The 16,251-nt window shown below is 50.1% G+C and overlaps 3 protein-coding genes and 1 non-coding gene across 4 annotated transcripts; 3 read left to right on the forward strand and 1 right to left on the reverse strand.

Annotated features, from left to right (window-relative positions):
• Positions 1-199: 199 nt before the first annotated feature.
• Positions 200-2,358, forward strand: CLUP02_16796 (uncharacterized protein; the record flags this gene model as incomplete). Its single annotated transcript, XM_049295714.1, has 2 exons — positions 200-596; positions 665-2,358. The coding sequence occupies 2 exons, from the start codon at positions 200-202 to the stop codon at positions 2,356-2,358; spliced, it is 2,091 nt and encodes a 696-aa protein (XP_049152861.1).
• A 417-nt stretch (positions 2,359-2,775) lies between these two features.
• Positions 2,776-2,888, reverse strand: CLUP02_tRNA314. Its single transcript has one exon. It is a non-coding gene; the product is annotated as a tRNA-Ala (tRNA).
• A 4,080-nt stretch (positions 2,889-6,968) lies between these two features.
• CLUP02_16797 (cell wall protein) lies at positions 6,969-7,505 on the forward strand (the record flags this gene model as incomplete). Its single annotated transcript, XM_049295715.1, has 1 exon — positions 6,969-7,505. The coding sequence occupies one exon, from the start codon at positions 6,969-6,971 to the stop codon at positions 7,503-7,505; it is 537 nt and encodes a 178-aa protein (XP_049152862.1).
• A 3,545-nt stretch (positions 7,506-11,050) lies between these two features.
• CLUP02_16798 (ABC-type Fe3+ transport system) lies at positions 11,051-12,449 on the forward strand (the record flags this gene model as incomplete). Its single annotated transcript, XM_049295716.1, has 3 exons — positions 11,051-11,095; positions 11,310-11,882; positions 11,970-12,449. The coding sequence occupies 3 exons, from the start codon at positions 11,051-11,053 to the stop codon at positions 12,447-12,449; spliced, it is 1,098 nt and encodes a 365-aa protein (XP_049152863.1).
• Positions 12,450-16,251: the final 3,802 nt, after the last annotated feature.

Consider the following 16,251-nt stretch of genomic DNA (forward strand, 5'->3'; position numbering starts at 1 on the left):
TTAACCTCTCTGCAGCTTTATCAACGACAACAATCCTAGCGAAGAACATCTGACTACAAATCGATGACAACCAGGGGCGTTGCTTTCTTCTCTTCTCGTGGCATTTACTTGCCTATTCCTGTTCTTGACCCTTCGTATTATTCCATATTTGTCGTATGACTTTGCTTCATCCTCTTGCTAGCCTTCATCCAATTCCAACATGAGGGACCCTTCAGAATTCGATGGCGAAGAGTTCCGCACTGCACCGTCGACTCGAGAACACAGCCTGTCCGTCAATAGACCTCCAACTGTGACACAGCTACCAGGCGTATTCGTTCCCTCATGCCACAATGGCACTGTCATCTATCCGACTACCACGCAGATAGACCCTAATCTCGGCCGGCGTCCATCCATCGTGCCACCGGGCCCGTCCACTACCCTAGACTGCAGCTTGTTCAGTAATGGAGACGCCGAGACCATGACGTGGGCTCCTCAAGCCAGTCCGGTTTTCCGGCGGCCATCAAGGTGCATGAGCATGGATCAGACTAGAACTCAGGCCCATAACCACTGTCTGCCCCCGGCCGCTGCAGAAGCAGTCACAAAGGGGGATCTGTCAGGTATTTTAGGTCAAGGCATGATCTGCTAAGACACCTTGCATTTTAATTGCTAATCAATAATGCCGTAGGAGACAAGTGTCTTGCCGGCGAGTCTCAGAACACATCATCAGGGAGAACGAACCACAAATCAGGTACCGGCTTGACCTCCAACATTGAACATGGCCCCACGACGATGCCCATACAAGGCCGACGCGATATTTCAGGCAGCCACGGCTCCATCAATGTTCGTCATAGCCGACACCCATCCCGGTCCGAGCATCTCTCCGACACCCCGAGACGGTCTGGTCACAGCATTTGGGGAAAGCCCAATACTTTGATGCAGCAAATCATGGGAAAGGTACGGGTTCGTCTTGCTGGTCAACGAAGAACGCCGGATATCTCCCCAAGCGACCCCGATGGAGGAACACCATGCAACAAAGCCTCATGCCAGTACGTTCTCACCGATGATCAAGTACAAGACGTTGTGGAGATCGTTTTCAAAGAAATGTGCAAGCACAATACGACCATGGAGGATGCTTCCAAAACCCAGCAAGCAACTGATACTGTGGTCCAAACAAAACTAGCCAGGAAGCCGAGCTTCCTCAAGACTGCCATTGAGCTACGACCTGCTCGTGCAGCTGATACAGCGACTACCATCAACGAACCCGAGACCTCCTTCTTTAATCGAAGCGCTGTTGATGGTCAGGTACGGTCGAGAAGTGTGGCTCGACCGGCACCCATCACCACGATTGTATCACGCAACAGTATCACTGATATACGGTGGCTCGCTGATACGCTGGCAGAACATTCTGACCAGACCCGAGAACCGGTTTCGGATGCTTCCGAAGTGCAAATATCTGCCGTGTCCCAGACCAACTCTTCCATGTTCAATGTGTCTAGCATTATTGAGGGACTCAGTCGGGCTTCTGATTCTGATACTTCGTCGGATACTCCTGATGTCCATGGCTTCTCGCTCGGTTCTCAGCTTGTAGGCGGATTAGGTCGTCAAAAAGAGAACCTCAAAGAATCCAGTGTCGATGACGAAGCTTCTTCAATCACTTCATTCCCTAGCCTGCCACAGCGACACTGCACGGATGAGTGGCTGAGCACCCCGGCTAGTCTTGTCCCTCTTCAACATGAAGATAAGAGCAAGGTCAACATGTATCATATGGGAATTGACGCGAGACTTGGTAGTGTCGCACCCATCAGTAAGGACTCACCTCGTAGAGATTCCGACCGTTCTATGAGCCACGAGGTAGATCTCCCCTTGGATGATCCTGCGAGTATCAAAAACAAGCCCTCTCACCGAGACTCCGAGGCCTTGTCAGACTCGCATGCATGCGGCGAAAACAAGGCACCCGGCGAATTGGCCAAGAATACCAGGCGGCGCTCTGCCCATTTCGCAGAGCCTTTGGTACAAGACACTCGCAAACCAGAACCAGGGTTCATGCAGCAGATCACCCGAAAGATCAGTTCTGTTTTTCAGAGAACACCAAGTAGTAGCCGTACAACCCGCGCACCAGCGCCATCCGAAGTTGACGATGAGGTTACCGGAAAGGCTGGCGGAGAACTTGGTGCAAGCCGGCCAGCGGCGGGAACTGGTGGTTCTGGTGTGGATTGCCTCTCAGAGCCGGAGCCCGACGCCGTCTATCAGGCTATGGTGCTATCGAAGCCTACGAAAGACAAGAAGCAACGCCGTAGCACTTGTTCTGAAGACTACATTCCTCACACGTGCGTGGATGATCTGAGCACGTCGGGAATCCCCTCACCCAATATCCAGTAAGCCACGGAGGTATTTCATAGAAGGGCAATGCCAAAAAGACGAATGAGTACCCTAGAATCCATAGAAGAAGACCTTAGTGCATAAATACGGCTATTATCTCCCTATTTCTAAGGCTTTTGAGCAACTTGATGCTGACGAGGTAGTCAATGAGTTTAAGTGCTAACTAATAACGTATATGCATCAAACTCGCCCCACAATGGACAAAACTCTGAAAGAACTCAAGATGCCAAAAAGGCAACATCTATTGAAGCGGTCTTGAGGAACCACAATCACTGTGCGTCAATTCTTGCTCCAATGCGAACATACCGCCATGAACCCTCAAATCGCGCCCGAAGTAGACTCAGAATGGGTTCAAGTCGAGTCAATTTCACTCCAGAAGCAAAAGCGATGCCTCGCAATCAAACATGGCAAAACAATTGGACACTGTGGGAATTGAACCCACGACCTTTCACAGATTGCGCAACTGAAGCTCACGATGGATGCTCAGATGTAGATGCGAAGCGAAAATCATACCCCTAGACCAAGCGCCCGATGATTGATGCAGACTTGCGCTGAATGAGGAAATATGTATGGATTTGGTTGGGAGGAGGGGTCTCTGTGGAACTGTTAGTGGAGAGGACATGCGGTGTACGGGCAAAATTGGGTGCCGGGTATCGTCGGCAAAGGCGTTGAGAAGTAGGCGGCTGGTTGTGGGGAGTGAAGTTCACGATGATTTTGAGTAATTGTAAAGAAAGGCACTTGCAGGGTTCCTTGGCACTTGAGTGTTATGGAATGCACAATGAGTTGACGGCTTGGAAAGTTTTGGAGAGCCATGTTTGTGGGGAGTCGGGACAAAGCTCTGTAATGATCAGCGACGGGTTAAAAGTTTACTGGAAAGCATACCAAAAGAAAGGCTCGCAGAGGATTGAACGCGCGGGAAAACTTATTGGAACCCACAGATTCTTGGTATCCCTCAAAACCGGTTTTTGGGCATCATAGGAGTAGAATTCAGCCAGCGAGTTTGCAAGCCGATGCGTGTTGTCGGAGCGTAAGTTATCTGCCAGTCCTCTCATTTCCTCACTTAGGAACTTATCTACCTTCGTTCCCTGAGCTCGCAACAAGAACTTTGACTGATCACGACTGCTGCCGTTATTTGTTCGCCAGGCTTATGGATTAATTGTGCTCTTATGCAAATTGTGGCTTCACGATCAATCTTTTTAAGTACCTACAGGAAACGTAAATGCAAAATCTCTGCCCAATAAGATGAGTGGCATTTTCGGTTTTATTCAAGCTGTCAAAAGTAGCGGGTTCGAAAGACAGAGGGTAGTGACTAATGCACCCTCAAGCTGAGTTACTGGTTTGCAACCACTAACAGAAGTTGGGATTTGAAGCCTGGTTGTACTACAGTAGCATAGACCTGCGAGATAATTCGGCATCCAGCCCAGAACACTGCACTCTGCAAAGACCGCTCTTAGTGCGCCGTTTCCTGTCATGTTGTGTTATGAACCGCTTCTCGCACCTCACTTATCCATGCAGGCTCCAAAGTTGGAACTAGTCGACAAAGTTGCCCCTTGTTGCAGAGCAACGCATCCATTGAAGTTCCGGGGAGAAACTCCCGTCATCCAGTTACCTCTTTACTCGTAAACCTTTGTGTCTGAAGACCCAGAACCGGGGTCGAGATTATTTCTGCCCAGTTTCCGGCTAGCAGGTTCTGGTCCCGACAGAGCTGATTTGATTGGTCATGTGGTTCACCCGCTTCATCAACCTCCACACGCCAGACAACACGACTCGGAGGCTGTGTCAGATAGTGTGGATGTGTCTCCTGGGACAGTTCCGTGCTTCTCTATGGCGGCAGAAACACCTATCAGGGACGTTGTTTCGGGTCCAGATGTTGCGGCTCAGTTGTTGTGCGAATGCGATGATTCAGACCCTATAGCCGCTTTTCATGAGTTGACTCGCCTGTCTTGTCTGAGGATGGATGCAATCAGTCCGATGTCGGTTTCCTCTGACCCATCGTCGTGGTTCAGATTTTCTCAAGAGAAGGAAGACTGAAAGTTTAGGTGAGGTGACCTCCTAGGCTGGACAAATAATGAAAGCACCCGAGAACATGGGGCAAGGCCAATTTTGATTTCCGGAACGTCCGAGAGCCGTTTGATATCGACCTGTCAGAACGGGTGCTAGATCGAAAGGTCAAGCTCGGAAAGCTCCAGCGCAGGGTGTTTGGTTCAGTTGACACGACTCGCCGGGCAGATAACGTCAAAATTCTCGCGTCACCAGAAGGGGGGAAGGTTAGAAGCCTGGGCGGCGGCGGTAAACTGTGTGTTACAGTTTGGGTGATGGGGCAGCTTGGATACGATTTCCTCTTTCGTCCATACGGCTCCCGCGTTAAAACAGAGAAGATGAGACTGGGTGCAATCACTCTCATGATATGAGTCCACTGCCCTTCATCGGGCCGATTCACAGCCTTTCTTGGAGGCAGGAAGTTCTTTGAAAGAATGACCCGATGGCTCTCCCGACGGGAGGGCATTAGTGACCGTCCCCTGACGGGTATTTGTTAGTGGTAAGTACCTGGCTTATCGGCGATAAATCTCAAGGCCAATATGGTATTCGGCCACTTGACTGCTTCACAGTTGTTAACACTTCCCCAACTCAGAGGAAACTGGTCTGTTAGCGCTGTAGATAGGCTCGTATCATTTATTGGCTTAAAGAAATACCTCCGAGCGCATGTCGGAACTAGACCCTTTCGACATGTCACTGTTTGGCCAGCAGTCAGGGCACTTGGGCAAGAGATCGCTTTCCCAAAAGTTCAGCAGGAACAACAGGATAAATCACAATACTATCAAGTGAAGTGCGGAAAGTCAACTACAGAGTACCATCTCTTGGCATATAAGCTATGCTGAAGTGTTCCAATGCAAGGGATCTTGCAAGCCATCCGAATCCGAGCCGTTCGTTTGACACTACAAGTCGTCTAACTCGTGTGGGGAAGGCCGTCTAATATGACCACAATTGTGGAAGATCAAGATCCGGGGGATAACACCATCGATATTTCCACATTGTGTGCATAGCTGCGACAGCTAAAGAGAAGCCAAGCCTCACGAAGCCTGCATGGGTGGCGCCGTCTCTGCAGGCTTCTTCACATATTCTAGCATGAGACTACCCGTCTAGGCTGGTGTGATGTCCTGCAGGCTGCAAGGCCTCCCGATCTACAAACCGTTCGCCGACAATAAGCTTTTTCAGTACCCGTGCCGGTTGATCTTCCATGCCGCATATGGCTCTTCATAGGGCGTAGAACAAATGCCGGTCCCCCTTGCCTGATGGGGCGGGAAGGCTACCCGATCCAAGCGTACATACAAAGCCTACCCTAATGAGGTAATAGATGGGATGTCCGGAGCAGAGCCGTTGGAAGCCCACATCTAAGGCCGGCAGACCGTTTGAACATATATCAGGTGAGTCGGCCCAGTCAAGACCACCGGTTTCTGGGCTGCCAGCTTGTCAAGGCAGTTAAGCGAGTGCGAATGGGCAGGGCTGAGAGTTCCAAACCGGCAATCGGCAGCTTGGCGGGACACTACACCCATTTCCCATTTCCATCTTGACAGGCGCAGCCGACAATCACGAGCGTCATCATCGTGAAGGCTTGCCGAGGGACCATCCGGTCAGGTTTTTTTCTGGCAGTTTGGCAGCTTGCTGGCGTTTAGTTGGCATGACTACTCAATGACTGGCTAATTGGGCGCTTTGGTGACTTGCGATTGGCGCATCACCAACACAACTCTGTTGGGTGTTTCGACTGAACGACGGCCGGTCCGCGCAACAAAGCGTTTCAGCTTTGATACTAAAACCATACTGGCTCCAAAGTCCAACGGCTTGCCTGAGCTGATCACCGTCGTGCCTGTGCTTCCCCTTGGAGGAACAGACATTACCCATGGGGGTAAACGCTAGGAAAGTTCCGAGAGGCTTGAGTTCATTGGCTCACCCCGCAGTCCACTAAGCACCCAGTTCATGAGCTTATCGTGATAGTTCCCTGGAAGCCAGATGTAGGGCCAACAGCGGCTCAGCGAGCCCACTCAATCTCCCCCCATGATGCCAGGGTTTATCCTTCGAGATCGACATGTCATCCCACGCATCTGGAGTAATCCACAACTCGGACGAGTTATAACGCTTCCCTCACTCCTAGACAGTGGCGGTTGGTGGGCGCCCGGAGCCGGTTTACGGCTACAGCTACATGGACGCAAGCGTGTCAAGCCGTCCCAAGCAAGTACCATTTTAGGACCCCCATGCGGTCAGGGTGAACCACCAAGAACCTCCTTTGCGTCTCATAACCCAAAGAGGAAGGCTGAAGGAGAAAAGTAGTTGTAGACCACACACATTCAACACAGGAAAGCTTCACCGCCCCCCAGTGTGTCCCGAAATGGAAAGTGATGGGAGAAAACAAACGCTGAATAGGCCTTGGGTAGTCTACCCCAGATATTGATAAAATCGAACTAAGAGCCGCACACCATTTCCGATTTTGGTTTGGAAGTCGTTGTCGTTCTCTCCACTATTCAAGCTCATCTCTACCTACCAACGATCTCCGAATCCTGTATTCCATCAAACGTCCTCTCTAGTCTTATCTTAATATCTTCACTTTTTCGAAAATGCTCGGCTTCCAGGTTCTTCTCGTCGCCCTCCAGGCGTGGGCGATCACCGCTGCTCCTCTCCTCGTCGCCCGCCAAAAGGATACCATCACCACCGCTCTCGGCATGGTCCAGACCTCTCTCCAGAAGCTCGATACCGCCGTCAAGGGAATCTCCGCCAACGACGCCAACTCTGTGGCTCCTGTTCTCACCGCGGCTCAAGGTTCTCAAGATGCTCTTACAAAGGCCACCTCCATGATCGACAGTGCCGACAGCGTTGGTCTCTTTGGCGCACTTGGCCTCCAGCAGACTGCCGGCGACCTCGTCACGCAGGTCCAGACTACCCTCGGCGACCTCTCGCAGAAGAAACCCGTGTTCGATCAGCTTGGTGTCAGTTCCGTCGTTAAGGATGCTCTTATGCAACAAAAGACTGGCAGTGGCGCGCTCGGTGACACCCTACTCGGCAAGGTCCCTGCCATCGCCCGCCCGATTGCGCAACAGAGCACTGGTCAACTTGCGGAGGCTTTGGATAGCGCTATTGCGACGTTCTCGGCATAGAGGAGCAGGATCAGTATGACGGCCGTGCTGGGTATCGCGGCGAGAAATACGGGTTCTGGTGGACTGGGGGAGACGTGGATGGTGAAAGAAATTGTCACTATGATACGTGCAAGGAATTCGTGGGTAGGGGGGGGGGGGGGGGGGGGGGAGGGGGGGGGGGGGGGGGGGGGAGGGGGGGGGAAAGGGGGGGGGGGGGGGGGGGGGGGGGGGGGGGGGGGGGAAAAAATTGGTGGTAGGGGGGGGGGGGGGGGGGGGGGGGGGGGGGGGGGTGATGTGAACGTGGTGATAGGGTGGCGGGGAGGAAGAAAACAGCTCGAAAGAGGAGGATCATGTAATCGAATCGAACACTTTCGTATTCGTCCTCGAGTACTTCGTGAACGACAGCCCCACCGTAGCGAGTCTCCTGTGACAGTGCGATATTGGAACTCGTAGCATCTCAACTATTCTTATCTAATGAAAGTTTTGAATTTCTATCTTCTGGAGTGATGAAAATGACAAGTGTTTATGAATTCTAAAAGATTTTCAAGTCAGAGTTCCAGACTTGTCAGTCAAGCCGCGTCTATCCGTAAGCTGTGCATCTCAAGCCTAGCCAGCCACAATCGACCGCGTGTACCAAGATACCATGGCTGTGTTTATCTACAAGACCTTGATCAAGCAAATGAATATGAGCGATGTTGTCAGATGCTCCAAATTAGTCTTGCTCGCTCTAGTAACATCTGCCAGAATCTCTGGAGCCGGCAATATGGGGGTAGGCACCAGCGGAGGTAACCTCACGGAGACTCCTTGCCTAGCAATTGAACTGAAGAATATCAACTACAAGAACCACCATCTTCCCATCGCAATTTACCCACTTACGCTGCCTTGTACTGAGAGGTGGTTTACAGACCCAGGCAACGGGCGTACAGAGCAACCTAACGACGAACCTAGCGCAAAATCCTACAGGACAAGGGCGTAGAAAGGCAAAAAGTGTAAGTCAGTTGCAACGCAGCTGAGACTGAACACTGAACCCAACGAGGAAAGCCCAATGAGGTCGGGGCCGGGCCGTTACGTATCAGCAGGGTTATCCCTCAACCACCATCAGCCCTGTGGTCAGGACGGAAGCTTTTAGCGTTCGCCAGTTTCTGCCTTTCGACCGAGCTTTACGCGGGATTGCATGAATAGTTCAGGGGTGACCCCACTGTCAAGGCTGAACTTGCGTCGCATATTCAATGCTTACCAAAGCTTCTTGTTGCATCTTGTGTGACTGTCAGCGTATTCTTGCCGTTTCGTAGGCCTTGGCGTCGCTAATCGTGGCTGTGCTTTTATCCTCGTGCTGCCGATGCATGAATACTTGCGTACTTTGACAGCTGACTGACGGGGCACGATCGTGACATTTGACAGGCTCCTGGGCTTTCGGCTGGCATTGATCATCTGCTTCCTTGAGCAATGAGTACCTCCAGTGTTGAAAGTTTCCGTTCTCATCACAATCGCTCTGTCAATACATACTTCTTACCAGTTGGGCACAGACAATCATCACCCAGGTCTTACAGAATCAAGCAGATTGACGGCGAGGCTTTTCTTGCAAGTTTGCTGTTCGATGTTTAGCGATGGGCAAGTTCTGGGTCATGCCAGGTCTTATGCAATTGTCCCCTCAATTGGTGCACTCAACAGCCGCCATTAACTACGGAATTAGCTGCGAGCAATGCAATCAGGTACACACAGGTCGAGTAGACAGAAATCTTGACATCGACAGAACGTTATTAAGTGAGTTTTCTACCTATACCTACAGAATGAGCCATAAATGAAGCTTCAACACCTGGTGCTTCCTCAAACGGAAAAGACAAAATAATTTTCGTTTGGGAATATGTTTCGCAACGCTGCGGTGGGCTCATGATGGTGTGACTTTAGATACGTCTAGACGTTGTCAAATTGTGCAGTCTCTTTGACTCAACTATGCCGGTGAGTTCCAACTGGCTTTCCCAAGTGTTCCTCTGAGTTACTTGCCTTACGACAGCATGCTTGTGTTGTATGATCGAAGAGAATCTACGCCCAGCCAAGATGAACGACCATTGCCCGAATTCACTCATTGTCATACAGCCCTTCATAACTCCTTACCCATGTTCAATCTTGACAGACCTGGTGGTGCCAGGTAGAAGGTCACCCAAAAAGTAACCTTATGACAAGAAACAACTAAATTACAATGCCTATACCACGATCGGGAGTAGACTTAGAACTTGATTGAGACAGAATGCATCGTCGCATCCAGTCTCTTTGCACCTTTGATGGTACTCAGGACTGACTCGTAGACAACAATGGAGTCGTAACCTTTACAAGATTGAGATCGGCAAAACCGGGCTTAGCATGACGATCATAAGACTACCGGGGCTGCATGAACGCGATACCGAGAACGGGTACGTAAACTGACAGCTCTTGATGGTCACTACGTTCCACATATCACGAAGCAGAATGGTGAAACATAGCATTATCCGACACACACGCACATGAGCGACTCCTGTACGGCGCAACTAGCAGAGTGCACTCCATGATTAGTCTTCAATTCCGAGCCAGGCTGGATGTTGGCAATTCATATGAAACTCGAATCATGGCCTTCATGTCGTGACGGGCTTGAGGTGGAGCTCGGTGCCGATATTCCGAATTAAATGCCAACGATCCGCTTCAGACCCGGCTTTCAGTAAAGATTTTCACGAGGCCTGTGGCGGAGTTTTGCATGCCATATCAGAAGGTGAGAAAGATACGGGGAGAACAAAGTATTTGCTTTTCGCTATATGGCTGAAGGAATCCTCAAATTTATTATGACATTGGTTCGCCGAATATTGTACTGTTCGTCTATCAACATTGTCGCGCTTAACTCAATTAGATTCCAAAAGTGGCTTTCACGAAAGACCAGGCGATCCAACTCTATGCTGTCACCATTCCTCATCACCTTGAAAACTGTCATTTAAGCATGTTTAGCACAGGGCTTAACTCACGACTCATGCGAGATCTGGGCGCAGATCACCTCATTCTCGCATAGCCCTGGTCGCCATTGCCCTGGCTGCTGCGGTACGCTGACATGAACGGGGCTGTACATTTCTTATTTCCTTCCACCCCATGATCCAGCCCAATTCTTGCTTGTTTGCTGGATCCATTGAGCCGGAATCAAATACCTTCCGCTATACCCCTGATGACGAATGGGAAGATCCCGGTCAAATCAGCTTCTTGGTTGGTTCCTTGGGTTTTCGGTGGAGACTTCCACTCCGCCATCCCACCGACGCCGGAGTCCTCCGATGGGATGCTCATCGGACGAGCCTCCGGATTGGATACAAGCTCCGTGGGGGGCACGAGACTTGACTCGTTCAAAGGCTTGGAGCGGCTTTATCCCGCACATACTACTACTCTGTAGTCTGTACGCCATACCGCCGTCTACATACACTTATGCTGGCCTGTACGTTGTAAATACATCCATCAATACTAAACCAGGAACTAAGGATGGGACGGGTGGACCAATCTGGAAGGACGCTCGTGGATCGACTCATCTGTCAACGGCACCTCCCGCTGCTTTCGTCATGAAGCGCGCGGTAGACTTCGCTAGCAGTTCCTACAACATGGATGTTTGTGTAGCATGGCTGTTGGTTGGGGCCTGGTTCTAGGAAGGTATCATGAGATGGTGTCACTGGCTTACGGGCCCTTTGTGAGTCGAGAGGAAAAGGGGCGGAGGTGTATTCATGCGCCGTCGTATAAGAAGGAGGAGAAAGGATCGTACAGCTCAATTGTGTAAGTGGCTCATCAACGGCTTTTCACACATTCTTTCTTTCTTCCGATTAGTTCAAGTACGTCATTATGGTTCGATCATTGCTTGCCCTCGCCCTTCTGGGCACCCAGGCACTGGTCAACGCCGCTGCCGAAGTTGAGACCCGCACTATCGATGAGATTTACCAAGCTGCCCTTGCTGAGGGTGGTGTCGTTACTCTCTGGCACGGTGGTGATGAGTTGACTCAGCAGAACTCCGTGAAGGCCAGCTTCGAGAAGAAGTTCCCCGGCATGACCCTCAACGTCACCGTCGATCTTTCCAAGTATTACGACGGTAACTTGGACGACCAGCTTGCCGCCAAGAACGTCTTTGTCGACAGCATCATCCTCCAGACCCTCCACGACTACCCTCGCTGGGCGTCTGAGGGTGCGCTCTTGGACTACGCTCCTCTCGGATACGACCAGATTCTCCCTGAGTTCAAAAACAACGAGACCGCCGCATACTATGGCATGTACATCATTGCCTGGGCTGGTCAGTGGCACACTGGAAAGCTTCCCGGCATCAAGGCTCCTATCGAGTGGGAGAACTGGGTCAACCCCGACCTCAAGGACAAGCTCGTCCTGACCTACCCTAACGACGACGATGCCGTCCTCTAAGCCTTTGATCTCATGTAAGTCACAATACCTCTAGCTTACTGTCAGTACTCAGTTCTGACAACGCAACGTAGTCTCAAGCAATACGGATCCGCCTGGCTCGACAAGCTCATCGCCCTGAACCCCCGCTGGGTCCGCGGTACTCAGACCCCCCGCACCATCCTCGGCCAGAACGGCACCCAGTGGGGAGCCACCTTCACCTCCTCCGGCAGTCTGACTCCTACCGCGCCCATCAACGTCTCCCACCCCATCGAGGGCCAATTCGTCTCTTGGCCCCAGACCGGCGGAATCCTCAAGGACGCCCCTCACCCCGAGGGTGCCAAGCTCCTGCACGCCTACCTCCTCAGCTCCGAGTTCCAGACCGCCCGCGGAGGATGGAGCGTCCGCGGCGACGTCGCTCCCCCCGCCAACTACCCTGCCATCCTCGATATGCCCGGTACCGACCCTACCGCCTTTGGCAAGTGGATGTCTGACCGCGCGGCTGTTGAGAGACTCCGCTTCTGGCTCGAGGACCGCCTTGGCACTGCGCAGGGCCTCAGCCCCTTGATCGATGACTTGTAAATGATGTTGTCTGCAAGTGCGTGGATAAAGACGGTTTCATGAAATTCATGTAGATATTACCAGCTTGATTGAAGCAATAAACCAAGTACATATGCTTCAGCTGAACGATCCGTCTCGACTACTTAAACATGTCGACTATGCGTTTGACTGATTTCAAATTGAGTGAGTATCGAATTTGCACCAGAAAGAAGTAGTCTCACCGAGTCAGAACCTCCCGTGGCGAGACTGAGATCAGCCAGGTCCCCTTCTACTCTACGGCTTCACTCATCCGCGGAAAGACGGAATCACAGTCATCGACAACGTCTAGTCCCTTGCGTACGCGCATAGCCGGCAACATCGACCGATCACTCAGGGGTGAGAAAGGCAGGTGATCAAATAGGAGCTGCCGGAAGCAGACTCCTTGCAGGCGGCAACTGCCCGGAAGCTCAGGCGACCCATGCAAGATTTTAAGGTGCGAATAAGCTATTGTGGTCTGTGGGGTAAGGAGCTTGTTTGGATTAGAGTGAAAATGGCGCAAAAGTATGCCTGATTGGGCAATCCTGCTGACGACCTTGCAAGGTTATCAAATATCACGCAAGGAAGGGCATGCAAAATTTCTATTCGCCCGTTCATTGCTGATTCCCCTATATCAATCTGTTCCGGTATTCTCTTTGGTTTTACCCGGTGAAGTTTCTGCGAATCAACAGCCTTTCTGAGGGGCGAATGAAGAATTGAATCAATTCCTACAAGGATCCGGCAATTAACGCTCCCGGGATCTAATTGCTTCCCGCCTTGACAGAAACAAACAGGGAAATCCCTGTAGAATTCTCGATTGGTTGCTCGTCTGGACCGCCCCATCTGCGACTCGTACAGCTTGCTAACACTAACTTAGTATACACAATCTGGTTCAATTGATGTTTTGAAGGGATTTTCTATTGAATCTTCAATAAAAATGTTGTAGACTAGGGGTGATTCACGAACGACTTTCGCCAGCGCTGTATTTGATGTTCTACGGAATTGCCAAGGAGCCGTGTTTAAATCAAATGATACCGGGATAGAGGGGATAGGAAGCGAGTGTCGATCTTCCTGGATTTGAGGAATATTTGTTTTTCAACGTTTCTTAGTCATGTTATAACTGCAACAGTTCGTGTTAGATGAGAAGAATTCTTGATGAGCCTTTGTGCCTTGGGGCTTGATCTACTGATCAGTAACATGGAACGTTCAGCAAACACTGAGATGCATTGCAGACCTTTTCAAGCCATGATGCGCGAATATAGTTTTTTTTATTCAAGGAAAATCAGGCAGAAAACATGGCCGCACCAGGTTCAACTCCTCTGCATGGAAACGGACTCGAAAATACGGTCTATGAGTATACAAATCGTGGGTAACTCTGCCTCGCACTTAACCAATGTTTTGGTTTTAATTCGACTGGAATACTATCGATATCTCAGAGAGCCATTTAAGATTACCCATATCCTCCTAAAATGACTACCTCTTGCTACATCTTCAATAGATGACAGAAGATGTTCTATGTCGGCTTTCAAATGGTCGTTGAGAAGGAACTAAATTCTGGCAGAGTCTTCTGTGGCACCATCTATTTTATGAATGGCCGTCCCAATTGTGGTGAATAGAGAAACTTGTTTCGAATGGAGACTTTTCTCAGCAAAGCTCTTTTGAAAGAAGTTAGGTTGATTGTGGTCATATATCCAATTCGTTGTTGCCCAATGTGATCTTCAAGCGTCAAGCTGAAAGAATTGTGCGAGGAATGCTACAGAAAACTGATATGCTGGGCTTACTTTAGTATCCGTCAAAACCTCAGCATGACCGAGATAGACTCACAACAACTAGGTGACTCCAGCAACACTATCTGTGCGTCAGTGACCGCTGTATGATTGCTAATTCTTTTCATCATATGGACGTCCGATGTGGCACGCGTAGAGGCTTATTTACTAAATTGTCCAACGTCAAGAATTGATAACGGCGGAGTGATGAACTCAATTAAATGTTATCCAGTCAAAACTGTACGAAGTTGATGCAGCACACGCTACAATGTGTGCCAGGACTCGGTGGATACTTGCGACTTGTCTGAAGATATATCACCGTCGAAGATGCAGTAGCGCAGCTTGTGTCTAGGGTGTAGTCATCGCGGTTGGCGTATACATCATCAGGAGGGTCTTTCCTTAGGGACGAAGCTCTACATCGTACTTTATACTGAGTTTATGGGATGTGGAAGGAGGAGGAAGAGGGCGAAGGTAAAGTTTATCATCAGCTTCCCAATTAAAAGTAAAGTATGCGGAAAAGACTTTCGCGCGGTCCATAGCGTCTTTGATACGTGTCTTTTCCGCCAGCTACTCGATGTTCTAGTAACTAGGCTCTACTCTGCTGGAGTTCGTTAGAGCGTTGGTGGTATCACTAATGCACGTTGATCCAAAATAATCCTATGTCCACTCTGTCTTGCTAAAGTTGCCTGCCCGCATTGGGAAACTCTAATATCATACCTCGAATTTCGTATAGTTAGATTCTGTTTGGACGTTACTTGATCCTAACTATCCTGGGTTCTTTATTTTGACATTGCATTTCATAATCGCCTCCATCTGAGACTTGAAACACCAGTATGTAAGCAATTGCCATTTCTTTGATTTAACGTCAGAATAACCGGTCAAGGCGGGTTTCGGGATGATGCGGCTTTTGATGATCCGCTGTGAAGACATACTCTGCGACTCCGCTGGCTCGAAGATGGGTTGAATGATCAACAGTTTCTCTCATAAATCGAGGGTTCAAGAGTCGCAAACATAACTGACTTGACAGCTTCTGCGGACAATACGATCTGAAGATCATTTACCCTATTTGTCCTCACTTTAATCTTGATATGCGATATATAAAGAAGTCTCGATTCTGCATAGTGCCGCGTCACTGAAATAAGTCACTCGAGCATAGATCATACAATCATGAAACAACCGACCCCAACTTCCACGCCTTCCTACATCTCAGGCACTTTGACTCCGACTTATTGGAAGTGCTCCTGAAGTATGACTCTACAGTTGAAAGAGATACTCGGCCGTTCAAATGTGTGCTCAGAGCCTTTTCCCTGTTTCTTTCCTTCTATGCTTTGCTTCGAGTTAGCTACCAGTCAATGTAGATAGAGCCGATAGCAAAGTGCGACAGAACATGAATATCTAAGATGTCAGTATTTGAATCGATTAGGTCAAAATGACCATGCAGTCTATTAATCACGTCAATCACTGCATAAGACTTTGTCATTTTAGTCCAAGACTCAGAAGTACATCCACTGATCAGCTGCAGGTTCAACTCTCTTCCGGGTGAGATAGGGAAGATACCGGTAGTCGCTTTTCTTGAGCGCGCACAATTTGATTCACCCGTAAGTAATCGCGAGCAGGTCAGTTTTGCTTCTAGTTCGCATGCTGCATCAACTCATAAGAAGGGGGTGGATACAGTGGGTGAGCGAACTTGTCTCACTCAGGGGCGACGTCCTACGTTCTCCCGAGCCCACGGCATTTCCGAGCTTCTTTCGCTCTGAGAAATTGCAATACGACAAGGATTTTGCTGTACCGTCAATTGGCGTACGGGAAATCGATTTCGCCCATTGCCCTTCTTGTGCTCGCTCAGCAAATTTTGAAGTCTACTCCTCGGCTCCCGGCATGCAGAGAAGTAAAAGGAGAGAGCAGTCCGGCCGATCAGCTCCCCGGCACATACACGGATGTGGCTCGAATAGAATGTTATCAATGCCTCAGCGGCCGCTTTCTTGGTATTTCCCCGCCTTGAAAGGATTGATTGCGCAGATGCGCAACACGCCAACTGCCGC

This window comes from Colletotrichum lupini, chromosome 9, assembly GCF_023278565.1.
Source record: "Colletotrichum lupini chromosome 9, complete sequence".
NCBI classification, from domain to species: Eukaryota; Fungi; Ascomycota; class Sordariomycetes; order Glomerellales; family Glomerellaceae; genus Colletotrichum; species Colletotrichum lupini.